Below are 24,959 nucleotides of genomic sequence, written 5' to 3'. Positions count from 1 at the left end.
GATGCATGCTTATAGCTTATTAATCAGAAATTTTCCTTTTTCCGATAAAGAAACATTTCATATAGAGAAAAACAATACAGGATCCAGTACAATTAGAAGTTTTACTAAGCTCAAAGCTGAGTCTATCAACTCTTCTCCTTTTTCCCCATTGTTTTTAACAAAAGTTGCAATGGAGAGATGATTTTAAAGTTGACATGAGTCTCTTTTTCAACATTCTGAACCAATTAACTGTGTAACATTCCATACAAAGAGTCTGAATAACATGTGACTCGTGTGCCCATATATTCCAACATTTAATACATTTCATTACATGACATTCCCCATTTGAGTGCTCTCTTTGGTCCTTCCATCCCATACATCCAGCACCCGGCACAGGAGGAGTATGTTGGAATTACTGAAATAAGAACAGTAAGTCATCATACGTTTCAACTTGTAAAATTATTCCTGGTAACAAGTCTCAGACCGAAAATCTATTTTGAGATGATTGGCAACTCCTATTCTCTCAGGTTGCAGAGAAGAGGATACTCTGTTATAAAAAAAGTCATGAGCTTGAATACTGAAATGAACAAAAATCACAAGATATCACACTGCATTTTAATGCTCTGGCACTGACAGAATAAAACCTGCAATAAAATAAGGTATTTCTACTGTCAGTAAAGATTATGTTGCTTGTCACCTGTAGTTCTTCTGTTAATATCATTCTCATAACAGTGTCTCAGAGGACAAACCAAAAAAAATAAAATACATCACAAAACAAAAGCAGGATTCACCTATCAGACTACTTTTTAATACTAACAAGGAAAGAGTATTTAAAGAGAATTAAGTGTACACAGGGAATGTGCTGTATTTCTTCCACAGCTTCAATTATTCTTTTAACTCACTTATTTATTGCCTTGCCTTTTGAAGTCTTCTATCCCATTTTTTTCTTATTGCTCAGTGAGTAAGACAGAAATATGCTTATTTACTTCCACTCCCTCAAGTAGGACAACATTACTGCTAATGGTAATTTATTTAATGAACTAATCAGCATATTTAGACATAAGGAGAAAATAATTTAGACACAATATTCTTCCTCTTCACTAGCTATTGCCTGAGGAATTTCTCCCCAAGTAACACTAAAAAGAAATACAGATTTCCAAAAAGCAGGTGACCTTTTGGCATACAGATGGTTCTACAATTTCTTTCATTTTCTTTCTACATTTTCTTACATTCTCTTCCATTTCTATGGTAAAACTGAACTCAGTTATATCAGTTCTGTAACAAGGACTATGATATTTAGTCTAAACTGAGCCGGAAGTATAAAACAACGAGTTCCCCTTTTATTAGAGAAGTGATCACTATTACTTCTAAATATATATCAGCATACATACCCTTGGTGTTGACTGTTTTCGCTGTGACCTCCAATTTCTCCAGTGGTTCTGTTCCAATATTTTCTAATTTAATGATGAGCTGCTGGGTCTCTCCATTGTAAAGCTGGACAGACACATTAGTGGAGATTTCATCCCCTGAAGAAGGCTGAAGAGTATGAGCAGACCTACAAAATGTGACACACAGACAAACAAAATACTGTGAGGAAAATGTTAAAAGGCCATTCAAGTTACTCTGTTAACTATTCTTTGAAGACTCAGAAACTACAGCTCTGAAACTCTGAAGATTAGATATAATTTTCCATTCTCATTTAAGTCAGGGTCATTTTTTAAAACAAAAGTTAATAATTTATGCATAAGACAAGTCAGATTTCAAACAGTATAAAATATGTATTCCTAACTGTGAAAGCTCGTTAAAATTGCTGCAGAAACTGTAAGAAAGGGAAAAGAGGAAAAAAAAAGAAGAGTAGGTCATTACAATGAGCAGTTTTAGTGGACAGTGCAGGGCATGGACCTCATGGGAGAAAGTCCCCGTGTGAAAGGTGAAATAGTGACTAGAAATGAACTCTTTAGAGTAGGAAGGAGGGATGGAGGTTGCAAAACAAGACAGATGGGTACAGGTTTCTGACTGGATTTTTTGTGCCAATGCAAAGTGGTCAGAAGGACAAAAGCTACTGAGATTAATGACCAATAAATCCGTTGGTAAATCCAGGTTCAGTAACTTCCTTTGGCAGGTATTCCTGCTATCCTTCCCTTCCACCCTGTCCTCCCTTCCCACAAGATGAGCAGCCTCCACAAACAGGAGCAGATTTCAGTCTTTCAGAGCACATTCATGACAAGGACTCGAAACAGGGATCTTTTGATCATTTCCAATGTACTGTCACGGATGGTTATCATTGCAGCACTCTGGAATCCAGGCGTGTGGAGGGACAGGAAAGAAGGAATTTCTCCCTTCATGCTTAGACAAAAGTATCAGGGAATTGCATCCAAAAAAGCAAAACAAATGGTGCTTTCAATTGCTGTATAAGTGGACATGTATTTATCAGTGATTCTTCTTCTGGATAGAATATTTTTCTCTCTTTTTCTTTCTCCTGTAATAATTGCATCTGCACTAATAATGATTCCTGGATGGGATTGGTAACACACGGGATTTACAAACAGTAAATTCTTATTACAAAGAGTAAAGTCTTATGGACTCCTCTTTGCCCATAAGCAAGGTTTTGAGCATAACAGTATTGCACAGTTATTTCAGTATATTAGGAAGTGCTCAGCAAGAGAAAAACCTCTAACACGTGGCACACCTGCCTGCAGCTTCCAAACTTTCTGTTCTTGTGAAAATAACTGATATTTGTCCTAGTTTATCCATACTAGAAGTCTTTCATTATTTTATTTATAAATTTGCCATTTCCTTCCCTCAATTTTCGTACTTTATAGATTTTTTTCCAGCAAGACTGTTTTACTCAGTATTATAATAATTCAATATATTAATAATATATATGACACATATATATTTAATATATGGCACAAATACATTTATTAATTTATAAATACTCTGTATATAATCTATAAATAATTATAGATACATATAAAAATGAAAAAATATACAAATAAAATTATTCCCAACCCATAGCAAACTTCATTGCAGCTCCTGCTAAACTGTGCTTATTTAATTGATCTCCCATGACACAGATCAACAAGAAAAATATTTTACAGTTCTAACAAGACATTATGGTCTGCCTAGGAAGGCCTGGAATTACTATTGATATGACTATTCCACCAAAATTACTATTAGGTCAACTGCTGAAGAAATTATAGACAGTTATAAACCCTTGTCATTTCAAACAAACCTTTTCCTACATACCAGCAGTTTCTCCTACAATGAAGCAAGGCAATAAATACAAGCATCAAATAAATACATTTTGCAAAAAATTAAGAAAAGTCAGCTCAGCTCCAGCAGATAATGTTCCACATTATCAGCTGAACATATACTGAGAAAGAACAGATATTATACTGTCATGGTTTGAGATAGTCCCCAAATCCAATTCCCTAGTTCCATCCCCCCTCCCACATCTCAACCCAATGTGAGATGGGCTTTTCCAAACAAAACACACCAGACTCAAAGTGGGGAAAAGGGAATATATTACAATGACTGTACAAATAAATACCATATCACATTATACACATGATCACAACTATCTCTACCATGGCATATAGTATTTACAATGGATCAGATCTCTTCTCCCCTCCAAATAAAAGTCCAGGAGGGAAAGAAGGACAGATCCCTTCCAGTCCTTAAGCAGCAGCAGCATCTTCTGAGGCAGCAGGTTTCTTTCTGTCTTCTCCACATGCAGCAGCTGATAGCTGGCTTTCTTCCAGCACTCAACGAGGGAGATATCCAACTTCCCTCGGCCCCATCGCCTCAACCGAGGGGTCTTCCGTGGACTTCGTAACCCCAGACAAGGTCGTATCACCACGTCATATCACGAAGACACAGGGGAGTCTTCGTGACGGTCTGGTATCTTCAGGAGACTCAGCTCCTTGCTTGCAGGGCCTTTGTGCCCTGTCTCTCAGGCTGCCACCAGGCAGGAGTGCGAGGGGGGGGGAGCCAAGGTCAACTCCCCCCGCATTCCATCTGGCCGTCCCGGTCCAGCTCCGGGACGCCCTGAGCTTCTCAGCTCCTCTCTCTCTCGTGCTGCATACTCCAAGGCTCCTCTAAAATAGGAGTCCATGTCCCTCTTCTCCAAGAGGGTCTCCAAGGGAGTTTTGGGGGATCTGGTACAGTCTCTTACCCCAAACTCTGTCTCTCTGCTGCTCTCTTCTTCTCCTCCCTTTCCAGGAGTCTTCTCTCCGGTGCTGCATGTTGTTACTGCTGCTTCTTCAGTTCAGGTCTTATCTCTGGCTCTCTGCCACCGTTTCTCCGGTCAGTCCCGGCTGCTGTTCTGTGTCCATGGAGAAAACATTCTCCCGGCATAACTACAGGCACCTAGCCCAGCTTTATGCTGTTCCAGGTCCCTGCAGCCCCCCAGCCAGGGGCTGGGAGGGGGCCAGAGGCCCCAAGGGGCACAGAGCCCCTTCCTCGTGGCTCACAACATGGCCACCTCTCCTACAACCCAAAACTACAACTCTTCTCTTCCGGTCTGGTTGTGATATGTTTACATTTCTGCAGGAGCGTCCATTGGGCAGAATTTCAAAACTTCCAGAGGTTTCCACCCCTTGGGGTCTACCACTTTTCAGCCTCTGGGGAAAACAAGGCCCAAACCACGACATATACACATTTAAGAATATGTGCAAGTCCCTCTGTATTTCAATAGCCAATATTAATTTTGATTACAGCCAAACCACACAAATTCCATCTCTAGCAGAATTTTTAGAGGGAATTTACCAACATGTAACCCAGCTGAAGCATTTTATTATTTTGCTCTCTTCATTAGGGTATTACTTTCATAGTTTTGTAATACAGTGCCATCAACATGGCCCATCCCACACCAGGAAAGAAGAATTCAGCATGGAAAAATTGGAAAGTCATTGTGAAGAACACAGTAAAATAAATTTAAAGCAATTTACATATATATACACACATATATAACTTTGTATCATACAATACTGATGATCATCCTAAGGATCATAAACAGAGCTGAGATTTTCCAAACAATAGAACAACCCCTGTGGCACTTGAGCTATTAAGGCAGTAAGTTAGAAAAGGCTGTTTTCTGCTCCAAAGCTAAAAGGAATATTGTTTAAAAAAAGAAAAAATATAACAAAACAAAAAATACCCTGAAACACTGTACTTTTACAACTCTTTGCCAAACAGCAGATGGATGGCAGGACTCTGAGATATCATGATCAACATGTAGCTTAGTAGGTGAATGCTCTTGCACCTTGAAGAGCTTCAGAAATGGAACTGAATCAGTGCCTCACCAGGTGTCTCCAAAATCCAGGAATTAGTCAGCCACATTCTTCCCAAAAAACCAAAAAGCTTACAAAAACCACACCAACAACCCACATGTGGTACTACTGTGTCCTTTTGGGTGAGTGTATAAGGAAGGTATTTTAGTTGATTCTTCCTGTACCTCTAAAACCTATTTCTTCTGTATTATAGTATTGAGTTTGGGCCCCTCCTGAACCACGGAAATATTGATTTATTGAAGCAAGTCCAGAAGAGGGTTGTCAGAATGATGACAAAGTCAGAGCATTACACAGGAGTTCAGGTTCAAAGAGCTGGGTTTGTTCCATTTGAAAAAAAAAAGATCTAACATGGATTACCTCTTTACTTCAAGATTTTATGAATTTGTAGCCTTTAAGGGATTAGTTCTTTTAAAAGCATGACTTTAATAATGACTAACCATTACACTCCCTCAGTTAATTAAATCTCAAAGTATTTTCTATGAAATTTTACGGTTTCAGGAAGTGAAAAAAAAACGGTTTATATTCTAGACTAAACAGCACAGGTATAGTTTATGCCTTAGGTTACTAATTGCATATGACCGAGGTTTTATTCAGCATGTGGGTAACATTTAAATAAAACCACATAAAATCACCATTCAACCTAATTTCTCACCTTGGAAGGGAGGTGCTGATCTGCAGCCTTGGCAAAGCTGGAATGACTTCAACAGTGCAGCCATTGGTCTTCACTCCCGGCAGATTGTCCAGAAGGCAATCACTGAAGACTCCAAAAACTGAAGTATGGTAACCTGATGTTTAGAAGAAAACACCAGCATGTTGTGAATTTTATTTTTTTCTTGAAAGGTCTAAAAGTACTCAGATTACTGGGAGACTCTTCACAGAACACAAAATACGTACAAGGTTCATTTATAACCACACAACGACATACAAACAACACACATGTACAGCTCTGCACCTGTGACATGTCAAATAAAAGAAATTGTTAAGAGCCTGTGATTTTTGTGCATTCAGTGCAATATGGTAAGTTCTGTGGAATTTTTCACAAGATCAACATCACAAGTCACAGTACAGAGACCACTATTTTATACCTCATCATCAATTCACCGGTGCACATAGAACGTGTTACCCTTCAACATATGTTAACGATTTCCTATTTCCTCAAAAAAATATTTATAGGAAAGAATCTCAACTGTATCCAGAAGGATAAAAGAATCCTAAAGGAAATTATTAGGGAAAAAAATATACATGCATACACACAGAGACATCTGCTACGAAAGACCAAAACTTACCCTCTAAAAGTTCAATTTAGTAGAAAAGTACCTGTGCACCCAATTCCTTACCAGGCAATATTTATGAGCTATATCTGAAGGAAAATTTGATACACTGACACACAAACAGCTGGCAAGTACCAAAATCAACTCCTCTACTTGCAGCACATTTTTAGTATGTGGGACTAAAAGCAGAAAACTACAGCACGAATGTTCTGAATGCTTTGATGCTGTTCTGTATTTACTGAAATAGTTTCTGAAAAAAAAATCAAATGAAAAATCGTTTTATGAGCAGACAGAAAAGCACTTAAGAAAAACTCAGTGAGAAAAGAGTTTCTTCAAAGCCATCTTCTTGTAGCATTTAGCTTTATTAAAATGGTTCTTGTCCTGTAACTTTGGATTCCAGGAACACATACCTAAAATTTTTTGTTGGTAAGATGATTCAGTCCTACTATGTGATGAATCCATCATCTCCACACATAGCTCCTTTTCTAGGAGACTCAGCTGCTTATCTTCTGAAAAAGCTCTTAAATTTTCTTACTTACTACAAACAGAGTTTTATTTAGGCTCATTAATGAAACGATATCTCAACTGCAATAGACTACACACACAGGCTAAATTGTTTCCACAAAAGCAATCTGCAAAAATTTCTGTAATCTTGCATGAACACGATTAATTAAGAAAAAGAGAACCGCAAGATTATCTTCTGCATTCTCAGGAAAAAGTTCAAGTAATCCTCCTCAGAAGTTTTCCAAATGAAAGCATTAATAAAGGGGAGTTGGAGTTCATTATCCTTCCCCTTTCATAGATGAGATACTGTAAGAATGTGTTTGTTACTGCTGCTGCAACCAAGTGATTTATCAGGCTGTTTTTAATGAAGTCTAGCACAGAAAAGAGCTGTCCTTTTTTCTTGCTTTTTTTCTTTTACTTACTGAGGAGAATTCAGAGTGGGGAATGCATACATGGCATAGAAACTCATGCAATCCACAGGGGGGTAAAACATGAGTTGTTTTGCTCAGGAAAGAGTGACTGGAGACATTCCTTACCATTGACAGTGATCTGCCCAGTGGTTTGGGGAACACCAACAAGAGTCACAGGATAGAGACCAGATTCTGCTGGTAGGGAAAGAGCTGCAGGAAGAGATTCGAATTCCACTCCAGTTGTCAACAGGCCCTGAAAAAGCCACATTGCACAGATAAATCCATTATGACAGACACTTACCTTTTTATGCTATATACTTATATTTTAATCCCTTGCTTTGCATCACCCAAAATTTTATGATTTATTCCGATTTGCTCACAGCAGTTATTTTGGGTTTGAGATTGCAGTGACTGCAGCGTGCAGTCAGATTTGTATTCAACAGGGAAATGAGTTTCAGGATCTGAGGTGGGAATGATGTATGAAACACTAATAAAAATTAATACCCAAGAATAGCAAAAAGAGTCAGTGATATCACCTGCACGGTGCTGTTTTGTGCCTACATTTAATCATACCTGTGACCTTACTTATGCATTTGATATATTTTGGACAGTGGAAATCAAACATCAACAGCAGTTCTTGCTTAGCTTTAATTACCCAGCCAGAAAATATTTTCTATCAGGAAAATTTACAGATAACAGAGCAAGTCTAGCTTTACTGTCCAGCCTAAACATTTCAGTGAGTTGGAATAAGACATTCATTTTGCTAAATTGATCCCCGCTCAAGCCTAGATGCCTGCAGTTACTCCCTTAGTGTCAGAGAAATCTTTCAGCATCCTAAATTTAAAACATGGCACAAAACAAGAAATTAAGCAGAAAAAAAATGTATTTAAGAAACTTTTAAACACAGCATTACTGTCCTTAGTAGGTTGGGGCTTTTCTCTAAGCTCAGTTAATGAATTTAAGATGCTTGAGCACAGAATGTGCTGTTACAAGTAAGAAATTTAATGCTGGAAAGCATGTAAATCCAAGTTACCATTTGGTTTTGTATACACATATATATTTATTTTTATGTTTAAATAAAGATGCCACACAAATATCTCCACGAATTAATGCAGCAAGCACAACTGGATTAAGTCTCGGCTTCATGAGAACTCAGAACTCTGTGAAAGAGGGACCTTTTATTTTTGTAAAGACAGATGAAAAAGCTCATGGTTTGAGCCACAGAAAAACTCAGAGCTGAAGACTGAAAAAGAAGTTCAAGCAGCAGCAACATTACCTGCACAGTGCCAGAAAAGCAGCATTGCTTCCCTCTGAAAACACCTCTGACTGCCTGGTTTATAATTCAACTGAGTTTTAAAGGCTGAACCTCTGCTGCTCCTGTCAGCTGTAAAGGGAAGCCAACCCTCTCTGTTTCTAGTTCTCAATTACAAATTAGGATAACTGACACTTGTATAACAAGTACTTAAAGAAATGCAAATGGCACTACCAGAATTACCCAGCCAATGACTGACACTGGACCTGTCATGGACATGAAGTCTTCAACGGTCTGACTCTCACTGGGACTAACCACCAGTAACTCTCCTTCAAGCAATTCCTAGACAGGAACCAAAATCAAGCCACCAGCACTCAAAAACTGAACAAAATTGAAAGCCATTCTCAGAATTTCTTCCCTCCTTGGAAGGCAGTGCCTTCTGCAAAACTGACAAACTACTCTTTATGTAACAACTGAAGGAAATGCTTTTCACCTAAGATTTTTAACAGCAAGGTCCTAAACACACCAGAAGTTTGAGAAAGCAAACCAAGCAGGTTTGACAGGTTCTTAATTTCTCTTCTACTCAAGATCTGAAGTCATCAAGATTATAATATATCCAAAAGCTATAAAATCTTTCATTCTAGCAGTTACTTCTTTGTGGACTTGACATTCTTGAGGCAACACTGAATTCAACCAAAGCTACTCTTGCTTTGTGGAAAGCTGAGTTAGAGAACTCTATCTGCTGCACAAAATGGAATTTCATCATTTTACTTGAGTTATAAGGAAATACTCTGTCAAACCCCCATTTCTACTGAATTTTCATTTTCTTCCAGTTTCATGTGGAGACTTGAGCTGTCAGAAACAATCCACAAAAACATAAGTAAAACCTAATTTTATCTTCCTATATATTCACCACCCTTTGTATGAGAGCACTGACACTGTTTGATTTCCACATTAATCCTTCCAGTGGGATTCACCCCACAGAAACAGGGTGAACATTCACACTTTAATACTGAGGTAGCCTCAGCCTTCATGCCAATTGTTCTGCTTTTGCTTTGGCTGAAGCAAATCTTAGAATATAAACAAAAGGTGACCCCACACACACTCTCCAAAACTCACTTTTGGAACAGGTAAAGGCTTTGTAAGGTTATTTTAGTCCAAAAAAACCCTTGAATTATCACTTAGCCAAGTATTCAAATACATTTTAATTATTCAGGATTCACCTCAACTAAAAACTTTCATCCAAGGACTTAAAGTCCCACAAAATCAATGATAAAAAAAAAACCTCCAATGTCTTGTTTAGTATCAGCTACAACAAATGTAAATAAACAGAACTGACAGGGCCCCCTAAGTATTATCCAAAGCAAACCAGGAAAACAAAGATTTTCTAGAGAACAAACACAATGCAAATGCCAAAACACCTCCACTAAGCACATACTATGGCTGGACTAGAAACTAAAGAGCTTCAAGTGCATTAATACAAAAAGGAGAAGGCAGCATTTGTTTCCCTCATTTTTCGTTTTACTGTTCAGTAAAACTTCCAGTTTTTAAAATTAAAGATATTAAGAAAGCATTCAAACTCACCGAAATGGAAAAAAAAAAATCAATATAAATATCAGCTAGGCTTCAGACTTACAGACATACATTGAAATCAAGATACTTACACTCGAAACTTAACCCAGACCACTAAGTTTTAAAAGACAGTGACATATCTGGAATGTCTGAAAGACGTTTTCAAGATCACTGTTTGCTGAACTGTACAACTCTGCAATATTTGCCCAACATTGCCCTCTGGTGCCTGAGATTCTGCAGTTTAGCACTGAAAATCTAATCAAGGTTCAAGTACTCTCAGATTCTTTACCTAAACACATCAGCCACATCCCCCCCAAAAAAGGAAATGTGGTACATTTCTTTTCCTGAGAGTCTTATACCTTATTTCAAGTAATATTTAGTAATCATTTAGTAATCAGTGCTCTTTCTGACCCTACAGGAAAAGATCACCATATATTATGTTTCCTCCAGGGAATACATGAATCACACACAGAAAATGTTTACATTTCTTTGTATTCTTATAAAACAATTGAAATTGTCTTAGAGTGAATACATGCATGCTTTTATCACAGCATGCCTTTCAATCACTTCAAATCTCAATTTAGCTTTAGAGGAACAAAACAACTTGCACGTAAATGGCAGCATTTGGAGATGTTGTTAAAATAACGTGAGTATGGAACTGCTTTTTTTAGGCTTTACTTACCAATCCCAAAATGCAATCATTCTTTTTTTAAAGCAACACTGCCTTCAAAGTTAGTTTTCATGCTGAACATACTTTTATACCATGTTGTCAAATACTTTATGCAAAAATTGTCAATATTTATTTAAAAGTGAATTTTCCCTACTATTTCTAATAAGGTTATTTTAGGCAGACCTAGAAAAACACCAAACACAACTAGTTTTATTCTTCTTCCCCTTCACCTTTTTGTGTACATTCTTGCCCAATACAGTCTCTATTAAATGTACTTTAGCAAGAAGTAAATATTCTCACCAGATGGCAGAAACAGTAAAAGATGTGAACTCAGGAAAGAGCAGTTCATGGAAACAATTTAAACAATCATAGGTCAAGTTATGGGACTGAAGATACATATAGATTTATCAAAATTTTAGATGGTATTTTTAAACATCAGCATATAGCTCTTGGCTAATAGCACAGTTTTGAAGTTTAAAAAAAATGTAACAGCCATTCTTAAAGCATCTTTAATCAAAATACCACACTTGATTGTGTATAAATAAATACAGGCCCTAAGCAGAAAGAGAACTACAGAACAAATACTTTTTTCCTTGAAAAATGACTTAACACTATAAATTACAATATTCCCATGGTTTGGGGTAGTATTTTTTAGTTTCTTGATATTTATTTATTAAATATGGTTTACACTGCCTGTAGATCTTGTAGCTTTCTTAAAACCATGGCTGTATTTCCTACAATAAGTGCAGAGAAAATGCTTTCCCTCACCACATAACATTGCCTCAAAATTTCTCAGCTTTGGCTTTTTGGTTTCTTTTTTCTTTTAATATGAAAACTGAGAAACAAAGAGGAAAAAGTAGTTAAAATCTTAGAGAACTTAACACACTTTGCAGTGCTTCTTCATATGCATTTGATTTTAATATATCTCCCCAGAGTGTACCATGATTTACTGCTTTAAACATTTATCTCAAGATACAAAATAAATCCCCTGGCGATTTCCCAGAACTTTTTGGGATTGTTTTGAAGGCTTAAAAAAATGAACATCATTTTTTCCTGGATGGAAAACTGCAGTAGCTGCAAAAGGGATGGAGATCACTCACATACCTGAACAAGTCTGTACAGAAATCAATACTCCTGGGAGAAAAAGCCAAGTGATGTATACACTTATTTACAGCTGAACATCCCATCTCCCGGGAACTTGGGCTCCAGCACCAGGAGAGCAAAAATATTCTGTCTAATGCATCACAGTCACAGCTACTCAGGCTCATTTTTGTCTCTCTCTCATTGTGCTGATTTAAGGTACCTGCTGAGTTTTATTAAAGCCTTTGGTCTGATCACCCTCACAATCTCCTCTACTTCACTTTATTGACTCAAGTACACAGTTGTTGGACCTAAACACTTCCACATTCTGTGACTGAACATTTTCATCTGCCATTTTACACTACTGCACCTTCCAGTGGATCAGCCTTCTAACTGTATGGACAACACAGAAAAAGAGAAAAGGAATAAAGAAATGGGACAGGCATGAAGTGTCTAAATAGAGCCCCAAATCAGGAATACAAGTGACAGGACATAAACAGCAAGAACAACAATAATGGGCCAAGAGCTTTGAGAACAATAAAATGAAATAACAAAAAAAAAAATCAATTTTTCAGGGCTTACCATCTGAGCAACACTGATCAAAGTCTTGTGTCCAAAGTCTCATGGCAAGTCTAGAAATTCAATGCCTTTTACTTAAGCACACCTCAATTAACCTACAAGTACTCAGCATTAATTCTTCAAATAATGAAAAAGCTCAAGGAGCCTTTAACAGGTTAACAGCCTGTGCTCAATACTAAGTTGTTTACCATCACAACTTCCATCCACAACAAATAGAAAGACACAGTAGGAGAAGTACCATGGTAAGAGCTCGGATGGACAGTTCCAGAATTCATTTAACATGAAATGAGTAATCTGTCAGAACAACAAATCTAAACTGTAAGGTGAGGAAAAGGGGAAAATTAGAAAAAAGGAGTAAGACTACTATCGATTTCAGGACAGTGACATGTTGGTGAATGGTGGACCCTGAAAAAGGTAAAGGAAAAGGAAATCAAGCAACAGAGAACTCAAAGAACAGCCAGTGATTGAACAAGCTTGAAGGAGTAAGTTATATTGGAAAGGTGAGGTGCTGAGGCAGGCAGAAGGAAAAAAGCTGTGGGACAAACAAGCTGAAACTGCCACTAAATGACAGAAGAGGATATGCTTGCTATGAAACTGAGTCTGTGAGAGTAAATAATCTGAAAGAACGTGATACGTGATGAGAAATCAGACAGGAAAAGGAATATGGGGACTGCAGGCATGGGTATGTGTTAATAATAAAACAAACCATTTTAAAATATTAAACAATACTCTGAATTATTTAAATAAAAACAAGGAGTTTATTCTCATAATAACTATTCCCACATTCCATATAGCTCACAGATGAGACTGGAAAATCAGAGCAATTTAGGCTGCAAGCCCTCTTGCTGAGCCCAGTGTTCAGAACAGGGGCAACTTTGGTGGTAGTTTAGGTTTTTTACTGTCCCTTACACTCAAGTTGCGAAGATTTCTAAAGATGGAGATCCCACATTCTCTGTGGGCAACCAGTCCCAAAGTATGATCAACCTCATGATAGGAAAAAGGGATTTTATTTTTTTTTATTAGGAAGGTTTTGCATGGCTGCAGCATGTTCACTGACTCTCACCCTTACATTGGGCACTTCTGGGAAGAGCCTGGCTCTGTTTTCACTGCACCTTCCCATTTTGGGATGGAGGAAAGCAGCAGGGATTACCCCACTATTGGTCTCTTCCCCAGCCTGAGCAGATGCAGCTCTCTGAGTCCTCATGTGTCCCGTACCCCAGCCTGTCCTTCCCTGCTGACAGAGCTGGGCTGACCCCAGGACACTTCTGTTGTGTGGGGAGCTCAAAACTGGCCGGGCTTCTATAGACATTGTCTCTCAAATTCCAAATCAAGGGGAATAATGACTTCCCTCAACTTGCAGGCTACAGTCTTGATACCACAGACAAACCAACCAAAATCAATTCATTTCTCCCAAAGAGCTGACATTGGGGCAGAGCAGAATCTCTCAGGGCACTGTATTTATGGAGCGCTGACTAAAGAATTACGTTAATCACTTCAGTTATTTGCATCTCCTTTGCATGCCTGCTTCCCCTTTTACCCATGGAACTGGAATTCAGTGTTAATTCAAAACCAGAACTTTATCATGTCAACAGTGAAGAGAAGTATTCATGCTACTACAATTTATTTGCTCAGGGAATGGATGTCGTGCAGATCTATGCAAATAACTGTATTTTGAGTCCTTGAGTGTGTGTAAGCACTTGTAAGAAACTCCCTCATTAAGAAATTTTCCAAGTTTTTTAAATATATCACTACATCATTACTCACACAATACAAACCAGACTGTAAATCAAAATGTTCTTAAATCAATTAATTCTTAGAGGAAGTCCTTTCTGATGTGCAGCCTCTCAACTACTTTTTCTATTAATTCCTAAAAATTTTGAATCCTTCTGTGAGGGTTAGAGAAAATGCTGCTGAGGAAAGCAGCATGTTAGCTTCCAAGAATGAATTTTATTGTGCTATAAGCACGATCTTTGGGCATCTTCACTTCCCATGGAAAAACACTTTATTATATGTGGAGTATTATCAGTAATTCAGGTCAAATTGCTTGACTAGACACTGCAGTAAACATATCAATAAAAAAAAAAAACCAAACAAAAATCTTGGGCAAATAAATGTAGGCTGATTCACTTAGCCTGACAGAACAATGGGCTCAAAGAGATGGGCTTTATTTTTAAAGCAATATTGAGGGTAAAAATATTTAACATAAAGGACTATGCTGGGTTAGAACTGAGTGGGGATTAAGTTGCTCTGCTAGTTAGAAAATTTTTAAACTTTAAATAGATAAAGATTTTTTTTAAAAATCCCGTTATCTGGAATAAAGAAGGGAAAGCAAAAAACCCACACACTTTCCTTTGTTTCAGGACACACTGCAAGCAGCCCATTGAAGTAGTAGAGGGCTTGGGTTTGAGCCTTCTAATCTCACAAACTTCTCTGATGTTTTAGCCTTTTTTTCCACTCCCTCCTGATCATTTAACATTACAGTGTTTTCAAATCACACACATCACTGGGAACAGCAGAAGCTTCCAACAAAACACAAAACTTCTCAGAACTATTTTAGTTCATCAGATTTTTAAATTGTGGTCAAAATGGGAATTTGAAAAGCAAGGATGAATGCGGATTTTTAAATTACAGTAGCAAGTGTACAATAATTATTAGGTTTCAGGATATAATTATTACTTGAAAACCAGTATATGTAAATTATGCAGCATGAGTTCTAGTCAATGCAGGAATGTACAGAATTGATTTATGGGTCAGTGCCAGTAAAGCATTTAAACACTGTGAGTGGCAGAGATTTTCATTTCAGTACCTCATCACCAACAAATATGAGCAAATTGACAACACCACACCTTTAAACTGAGGTTGTGCTGGGTTAAATGATTTTTTTAAACTATTTGTTTTATAGAAAACCATATCTGAAAGTCCAAATGAGATTTTTTTTCAGAAAAAATAACAGAATGAGAAGATTTAGAAAGATACAAACCATGTTTTCTACTCGGAGCTCAAAAGGCATTGGGTTGTAAACCATCAACTGAACTTCACAAACATCTCCCTGGACCCACTGGAAGTCTGCAAGAAACAATCACAGAATTAATGCAGGAATTACCTAATCATAGTGTTATAAAAAAGTAGCAGCAGCTGAGCTGTCAGATTGCTATAATACTTAATAACTCTCTATAATCTTTACAGCCAAAGTCCTGCTCAAGAGCATTGTGGGACACAAACTGTAAATCCCAGGCAAAGCAATGGGTTAAAGGACTGGAAACATCCATTAAACAGCAGTTGTGCTCCAAAGACCCAAGGTTGCTTGGCAAAATTAAACTAAGGCATCAATTCAAAACACATCCTTCATGTTAAACACTTCAGGGCTTACATCCTTGGAGTTAGGTACAGAGTACACACCACTGTGGATATTTAAGACTCAGATCAGAATCAACCAGACATGACAGGAGGTAGGAAATTACAAGTCTTCATACACACACAGCTGATGATATGGAGTAAATAAAGGATTCTTATAAATTAAGAAGGAAACAACTGCTCACCAACAAGATGCCACCTCAGTTTCCTCCTACTAATTTTCTTTAGGAAACAGTAAGTAGGTGGGGATATGCTGTGGGAGTGGAAGATGACAATAGGATCTATAAAGCACAGATTTTTCTTTTTGAGGGTCACAAAGCAGAGGTTTGAGCAGTAACACAAACTGTGAAGTAACTCGTGAAAATTCTTAGGAAAGACAAGGAAGTAAAATATGTCAGGTAAAAAAGTGTACTTTCAGTTAACTCACTACAAGAGACAACTTAAAAGATACTTCACCCTGCCAAGTTTAAAATTTTGGGAATTTTATAATTTAAGGAGACAAGGCTGGATGGGGCTCTGGGTAACCTGGAGTAGTGGAAGATGTTCCTGGCCATGGCAGGTGGGTTGGAACAAGATGATCTTTAATGCCCCTTCCAACCCAGACCATTTTGTGATTCTATGATTCTGTGAGGAATTTCTGGAAGTGAGGTCAGCAGCAGAGATGCAAGGTCTGAGGAACCGTTCAACACAGAAAGATTATTTTATATCAGCACTTCATAATCTTTTCAGCCTACAAGTACTTGTCTACCTTCCAGATATCACCACAGGCACCTGATGTTCTGACTTAAAACTGATTGTGACAACATTCTCCATGCATGCTGAGGAACTGCAGTCCAAATAAACAACAGGTGCTTTAACTACATTTGTAAAACAAATCATGATTATAAGCTGAACTATAGCACACATGGATTAGCTTTTACTAGTCAACTCAATGATTTTAACATACGATGCTAACATTTTTTTAGTAGGAGATTAGAAAACATCCAGTAAAAAACCTGGATTATCAATATTAAGACTCTAATTCACAGTTGAAGTCATCAGTACTCTAATTGTACATTCCCAATCATTTACTATCTGATTACATTTTGCAAGCAATATTAAAGACCTCAAGGGAAATGTACTTAATGCAAATGTTTAACTCCAATTAATGCTGATGGAAATTAAAAACATACATCCAGAGATGTTAATGGGTTATAGTACTGTGAAGCCTGAAAAGCAAAACTGTTGATTAAAACAAAATGTTCAAATGCACAATGGTAGGAGATGTTCTGTACATTTATTATTTAATTGCTTATTAGTGTTCAGGATGTCTCATCATTCTGCAGTCCCCAAAACAACCAGTGGCTGCTCTACACTGGTATTGAAGCACTAAAGTTCACCATTATGGTTTACTACAGCAACAGCAGTAGCCTCAGCAGGCACTTCAGTCCTAAATCTCCACATTCTAACAATGACCACATCATGAAATGTCCTTTCTGAAAACGTTTTCAATGCCATCATGTAAAAAGGGATTCTGAAAAATCAGAAAAACATGTTGGAAACTCTTGATTTCACCTAAGTGCAAATGCAAACCACTGATTTGTCTGATGCTTTAATGTCTTTACTTCCAAAAAAGGAAGGATTCAAGGCTCATTTATTAATGTTTACCAGTATGATCCCTCTCTCTGGGCTGAAGGCTCCCTGAGCTGCCCCTCTCAGTGGATCTGAGGCTGTGGGAAGCTGTGCTGAAAGGGGAGACTAAACAAGAAAGAGCCTTATTTGAGACTTAGCAAGCAGTAGAACTATGGCCCCGTGGCACTGACCTCCAGAAACCACCAAAGAGTGCCAGCAGCAAATGAACAGCACCTTGGAGCAGGAGTGGCAAGGTCTCTCTGATGTGTGAGAGAGAGTTCCACAGGAGAAGGCCATCACTGTACTCCTTTTTATGCAGCAGCAACAGATATGACACCCTGGCAACTGACAAAAGCCATGAGCAAGATTCCCACCAAGCAGGACTTCAGAGCCTTGGAGGAGCAAGGGAAGGGTACAGGTGTGCAAGGGACTTTCTCCACTCCCTTGCCAGCAGAGACAGGGATACAGGCAGGAGTTGACATATCCTGCAGACCAATACCTGGCTTCGTGGCTGGTGTTGGCACTAGGGCTGTGGTTGCTTCAGTCATGGGAAATCCTCCCCTGAACACAGTCCACTGGGGAGAGACAAGAGCCACCTACCCTAGGAGAGGCAATAGAATCTTCACTGGCAGATTGGTTGACTTGCCAGTCTTGCTTTAAGCTGATAAACTTGCAGGGGTTTGGTGTCTAAAGCTGTGACAAGTGCAAGGTCCTGCCCCAGGGATGACATAAGCAAAGAGCCCAGGACAGGCTGGGATCTCTGTCTGGCTGTGGAACAGCCCTGCTCAAAGGGACCTGGGGGTCCAGCCAAACATGAGCCAGCAGTGCCACGTTACACCAACAAGGGCAAAGCTGTGTGAGGGGAGGTTTGGGTTGGATATTAGGAGGTTTTTCACCCAGAGGGTGAGCAGGCACTGAACAGGCTCCCCAGGGAAGGGGTCACAGCACCAAGCCTGACAGAGCTCAAGAAGTGTGTGGACAACATTCTCAGGCACATGGTGGGATTCTTGGGATTGTCCTTTGCAGGGCCAGGAGTTGGACTTGATGGGACTTGTGGGTCCCTTCCAGCTCAGGATATTCTATGATTCCATGAAATCAGATCCTGGGCTGCATTCACAGACTCATTACTAACAGAGATAGCACTCTACCCTGTGTTGTCAGGCACAGCTGGAGGTGCTGTGTTCAGTTCTGGTCCCCACAGTTTAAGATACAGACAGACTGGAGAGGATCCAAAGGAGTGCCATGAACATGATCTCAGGGCTGGAGAATCTGCCTGAGGAAAGACTAAAGGAGTTTGGTCTCTTCTCCCTGGAGAAAAGAAGGCTCAGGAGGAATCTCATCATAGTATTCCAGTACTTAAAGTGCTGCAACAAAGAGGACAGGATTTTGTCTCCCAAGGAGCCACAGGAAGAAGACCAAGGGCAATGAGTACCAGTTGCACTGAGACAAGTTTCATTTTCTTACTGAAAGAAATTTAGTTTTTTTCAGCAGGAACGATCACGCAGTGGAACAACCTCCCCAGGGACATGGGGAAATCCAAATTGCTGGAGGTTTTCGAGACGGGACTGAAATACCCTGTGAAAAAGATGTCACGGCAATGCCACAGAATTGCTTCCTTGGGTGAAAAGGTTTTGAAAAGAAAGGCAAAATGAGCTATATTTATTTCATCTAATACAGGTATGTCATTAACTGCCACATATACTCATGGAACTATATTATGTATTCTTGCTGCTTTAGACTATCAGCACTCAAAAACAAAAAAACACTTCATGTCAAAAATCAGTAGGTTCATTTCTTGGAACTAGTGTACTATTAAAGCAATTTAACCAGAATATAACTATCCCCTTTATTGTTTCCAATCTGAAAAGCTTATCAAGTTGAAAGCAGAAAACACTTCAAGACTTCCTAAAATGGTTTTGTTTCCCCTTGGTTTGTCAGCAGAACTTGATTTCCTTTGCTGTAAAACAATAATTTAACCAAAATATGGTTATACATATCTCCATGTAAGAAAAACAGTTCATTTTTTATTGTTGTTTTTAATTAATGTTAAATACATGTCATTAGAATATTCTCATTAGTTTCAAAGTTTATTAAATTTCTCAGCTTCTTTCAAAGGAAGTATCTGATTTCATTTTGTATTTTCTTTTGTTTGCTAAACTTTGAAACATTAGAGGTTTTTACCAGTGACTGCATTGTGTAAATACTTCAAAAGACAAATGCTTTACAGGATCAGCAGCAGTTCAGACATCTCTGTGGGCTAAATAAAAACCTAAAAGGAGAAACTTCACTGTAAAAATGTAAATCTCCTACAGTACACGCAGCACTGAAACAAATCCTAACTTGAACTGTATCAAAAAATGCAGTTTCCTTTTGTATCTATCAAGGAGTGAGAATACAAGCATTTGACAAGATTGGGAATAGGGTTTTATTTAAATGAAAAAAACATGACAAGGTGTAGCTAAGAGATTAAATGTGGGAAAATTGTGATCAATCTCTCAAGAAAATATTAAGAGAGATCAAGGAAGCACGTTAGGATGTTCCCATATGTGCATATTTTTAAAAATTATCTTTTACCTAAATCCTATTTCTTATTCTTTTTTTTTTAATTTCTTATGCTTTATCTTCTGAAATTGAAGCAGTGCTGCAGCAAAGTCACACTGAGCCACATCCATCCAAACTGCCAGATAACCATCCACACCAATGCACATCCTAATTTTTCCTGTTTCAATTACCCTGCACGTGATACACAAAGAAACAAAAAGAACTACCAATATCTGCAACCTAATCCAGGATTTAAATGAACCTCTAATTTATTTCCAACAGCAAAAGTACTGCACTAAAAAGCTTTACAATAAAATACATAATCCTCTAGCAGAAAATGACTGCTATTCCAAACAGGGTTTACAAGGGTTTTTTTATTTTGGCTGAACTGTCCTTAAGTAAAAATGACTAATCAGACAGCTCATCACTCTGAGTTTAAGTTAAAGCAGAATAGGATATTAAATCAGAATAGGAAAAAAGGAAAACCACAACAGTGCTCAGGGCACCAATAACTGTGGTAGCTGCCAAGCAGAATGTGTCTGAACTAAGTTTTCCCTGATTTCTCTTTTGTTTGAGAAGGGAATAAAACTAGTTTATCTCTTCTGAAAATCAATGTTATCATCTATGAGACTTTATTCTTCTTTTGAATATGAAACTGTGCCCCAGAGAACAAAGCTTTGCTCCTTCAGGACTTTAGGCTAAAAAAGCTGATTATTTCAAATACAAGACAGCAATGTTCAGGTTCGCTCTCCTTCACCACAAAAAAATTTTTAATTTAAAAAAGAAGAGAAAATACTGCCAATTATTCTTACCTATTTTCTTATTTCGTTCTTCCCCACGACTGTGTGCAATAATTGGAGAATATATGAAGGGGCTTTTGGTTGACACATTCTGACCAAGTAAACTCTTCATTTTGTGAGGTCGGAGACTGGTTGGGAGGTTCAGGAGCTTCACAGATCTGTTGAGTAAAAATAATTTTATATTGTTTTATTTATTCTATTTCATGAGAGATGGCTGTGTTAAAAAATGAACTGATAAATACGAAATGTCAGTCTGAGATTAAAATACCCAAAATGGAAAACTTGAAGTAAACACCCACAGTACAAAAGGAAAAAAAAAACAAACAAGGAAACTTCAGACAGTTTCAGAAAGCTCCCAGAAAACATTTAATTAGAGAAAAGCATCCTCTGTAGAAACAAACGAAACCAAAACTAGCCAGGATCAGGGATTTGAAATCCAGCTCTTAATTTCCAAGTTCAGTCTGAACAACAGATACACCACAACCCCAGTGCAAAAAGCAGCCAAATATTTAACTTAAACTCAAATGAGAATCCAGACAAGATTGGACAGCACAATACAAATAAAGAACTTCTCCAAGGTGAATAAAACTGATTTTACAACAGTGAAAACGCAGAGTTGCTGCTGGAAGGAAGGAAATGTTCCAGAAATTTGAGTGGGTTTGCTGAACAGCCAGAAAGCAATTACAAATAGACAGAAAACAAATGATTTATTAGACTATATCCCTGTTAGACCCAATTCCCTACAACACCATGCGGGGAAATCACTGGTCTTGCAATGCTGAGGGGAAATTAAAGACTAAATTTTGGGCAGAAGAACAAGCAATAAATTGGTGGATATTCAGTAAAAGCAACAGTTTTATAAAAGCCTGTAAGACATCTAATTACTTCGAGTCAGGAACTCAGCATAATAAAGAACAGATATATCAGTATCACACTAATAGAAAGTACACACAGGAAACCAAGATAATGTGTTTCTGCTGAAAAATAATGAAGCTGTAAGAGTAACACTACATAGACATGTTATCTCAGTGATCTAAAACACTTGATAAGGAATTACTGGATAACACTAAAAGTATTTTGGAACAAGGAATAAATCACATCCATATATTATGTGCTGGTGATACTTAGTGTCAGCATCACAATCAAATGCAAAATCACAGACCACGAGACTGAGGAATAAAGAGGAACTATGACAGATCCCTCATATTTCATATTTTAAAACCTCTTCTGACAGAATTTTGCTAAAAATTAGAAAGCAGCCTAAAGTAAAAACATGAATTATACTATTTGAGGAAAAAAAGTTAAATTTCGTAAAGTGCTTATAAAAAGTTTTATTTTTTAAACAGAGAGAAGTGCTTTGGCTTCTCTGCAATTATTATAAAAATACTGGTGGATAACCTGCTCTACATTAGAGCATGACAGTGGAAGGAATGCTCTACAACCGCATATTAGACAGATGTACCCTTGCAGGTTTTATTTAATTCCTTTGTGTGAAAAGCTTCAGTCATGTCCCCTGGTCTGGCCCAACTGAATGCAAATGAGTGACAATTAAGAATTATCAACTAATATCACTATCTACCCAGAAGATACAAAATCTCGTATTTGGAAAACGTTGATTAAAAACAACCTTGCTTAGAGCTGAAAGGAAAATAATTAAAAATAAAAAACACTCTATTAAAGTAAACAGAGGGAAGGGGGGAAAAGGGCACTGAGTAAATTTAAAGTAGTAAAAAAAATATAAAAGGACAATTAAAAACATCAGTGGTGAAAAGGAAGAAAATCCTTTCTTTCTGCTCCTAAGTACATTAGTAAGAAAATTAGCTTTAGCACAGGTAAGTTACGAAAATGGGAACAGTGCACCTAGTAGAACAGAAAGACCATAAATTCTTCTACTTTTTATCTGAGAAAATACTAGATGATGATTTCATAATTAACATGAGTAATGGAATATAAAAAAGCCAAATCTCTTCTATTGCTCTTTAAGCATGGGGAAGAAAAGGTAACGGTGCCACTATGTCCAAATTTCACTGTGGCATTTCAATGTCTGACGGTATTTTGATAAGAAATCTGCATCCAAAAGAAGCGCCCCACATTAAATGGATTAAAAACTCACAGACCATGAAATGCCAACAGTAAATAAAAGTCATCACCATCAGCAAACGTGTGTTTCTAGAGGACTCTAGCATGGATTGAATCATTTGCTGAGGTTATTCAACATTGATCAAAATCACATTTCCACACATTTATAATTTATGTCACGAACATTAGCACAATTTAGCTCAAAGAGCTCTGCAGTCCTGCAGCACAGCTGGTTCCCAACTGGCTGGACAGCTCTGGCACACACCACATCTGCTGTGTGAGGTGTAACCAGAGGCTTCATATCCAAACACAACTCATGCTTTACCGGAGTACGAATTTTAATCACTATGGCTTTTATAGAACTTTCAGAAGACAAGAAGGGGGAGGAGGAGACGAGCACAAACAGCAGTTCTTGACTGTTCAATAATGTCGATGCTAAACAATGTTGATATTGGGGTTCCCATGGCAAAAGAGTAGAAAATATTCCCAGCATTCCAAGCACAGCCACGTCAGCACAAGCTGACAGTGTAAATGAAGCACCTGGGTGGTGAGGAACTGCCTAAAGCCAGGCCTAGGAATAACAAATAACTATAATGTGTTTGTCCCATTCTCTCAGCATACAAAACATTTCAAGTGAGACAAAGCCCTTCCCATTGAAGTCTTGGGAATCTGTTGCCAAAGTTTTGACTGGCCTCTTCTTCCAGGTAATGAGCAACAGGATAAGAGCAAATGGCCTCAGGTTGTGCCAGGGGAGGTTTACACTGGACAGTAGAAAACTTTTCTTCAGGGAAAGGGCTGTCAAACATTGGAACAGGCTGCCCAGGGAAGTGGTGGAGCCACCATCCCTGGAAGTGTTTAAAAACCATGTGGATGTGGCATTTGAGGACACGGTTTAAGGGTGAACATAGTGGTGGTGGTGGTTTGACCGTTGCACTTGATGATCTTAAAGGTCGTCTCCAATCTTAACAACTCCCTGGTTCTGTGACTCTAAATGCACGACTCCTACAAAGAAGGATTTGATCAGCATTTCCCATATCTTCCAGAGCTGAATTTTCTTCACTATTCAGCATGGAGAAGAATAGAAAAGTACTATGGAATTTAGAGCACAATCCACCTCTTGCAAGGTTTAAAAGTTAAGCAAAAACCAAAAACTTGAGACTAACTCAGGGTTTAAAACATCACAGACAAACACAGCACTGCTGCTTCAGCACAAATTAGGGGTCAGATTCATCAGAGACCTTCTGCAGCTGTTTCACAGCCCAGATACCACCCCCAGTCAGATTAAGGAAGGTAGTTTTGGTTTTTTACCGTGGAATAAGGTTATTGCTAGAGCAGAGACCTGCGAGAGGCACTGAGAAGCTGACAGCACTCTTGCTCTCAAAGTATTTTGCCTTCAAGAAGTTTTTGTGGAAGCTTTTGCTCAAATTTCTCTCTACAATCACATAACTCAAGTGCTAGAAAGGATTCCTAGAAGTTTGCTTCATTAGCTTCCAGTTTTTAATACTATTTAATTTTTGTTTCCAAAAAAAAAAAAAAAAGAAAGAGGTCAGGATAACGTTTGCATAAATTTTGTTTCTATAAACTTTCAGAAGAAACAGAGGCCTCTTTCATGTACTTAGGTGGGAACCTGCCTTCAGAGTGTATTTAGCAGGCAACTCATCTAACCCACAGACACAGTGACCTGAACTCATCGCTGGACATCTCTGAGGCCAATGCAAAGTGAGTCAACACAGTCCACACACACTTGCAATTTGACTCATCCTGAAGCAGGTACCTAAATTAGGTTAGAGAAACCTGGACGTGACTACCTATGTGTCTTGACTGCAAACATGAGCCAGCAGTCAAATGTCACTAGTTTAGTTCTATCTGTAGATTTTTTGTGAAACTAATCAACCTCAAGGTCAGCTGATAAAGCAGTCAACTAAATTTCCCACTGTAATACATAGCCTTCAATCACAGAATC

The 24,959-nt window shown here is 38.1% G+C and overlaps 1 protein-coding gene across 6 annotated transcripts in view; it reads right to left on the bottom strand.

Annotated features, from left to right (window-relative positions):
• The window catches only part of TRAPPC9 (trafficking protein particle complex subunit 9), a 461,153-nt gene that overhangs the window by 391,698 nt on the left and 44,496 nt on the right, over positions 1 to 24,959 (bottom strand). For all 6 annotated transcript variants that reach the window (XM_064644132.1, XM_064644108.1, XM_064644094.1 and 3 more), the window contains 5 exons: positions 20,930 to 21,075; positions 15,592 to 15,677; positions 7,585 to 7,711; positions 5,926 to 6,058; positions 1,371 to 1,534 (listed from right to left, as the gene is read on the bottom strand). In XM_064644132.1, the coding sequence (XP_064500202.1) occupies positions 1,371 to 1,534; positions 5,926 to 6,058; positions 7,585 to 7,711; positions 15,592 to 15,677; positions 20,930 to 21,075 (656 nt within the window). The remainder of the gene's footprint in view (positions 1 to 1,370; positions 1,535 to 5,925; positions 6,059 to 7,584; positions 7,712 to 15,591; positions 15,678 to 20,929; positions 21,076 to 24,959) is intronic.

Source organism: Pseudopipra pipra, chromosome 1, assembly GCF_036250125.1.
Source record: "Pseudopipra pipra isolate bDixPip1 chromosome 1, bDixPip1.hap1, whole genome shotgun sequence".
Lineage (NCBI taxonomy): Eukaryota > Metazoa > Chordata > Aves > Passeriformes > Pipridae > Pseudopipra > Pseudopipra pipra.
This window is presented reverse-complemented; position numbering and strand designations above follow the sequence as displayed.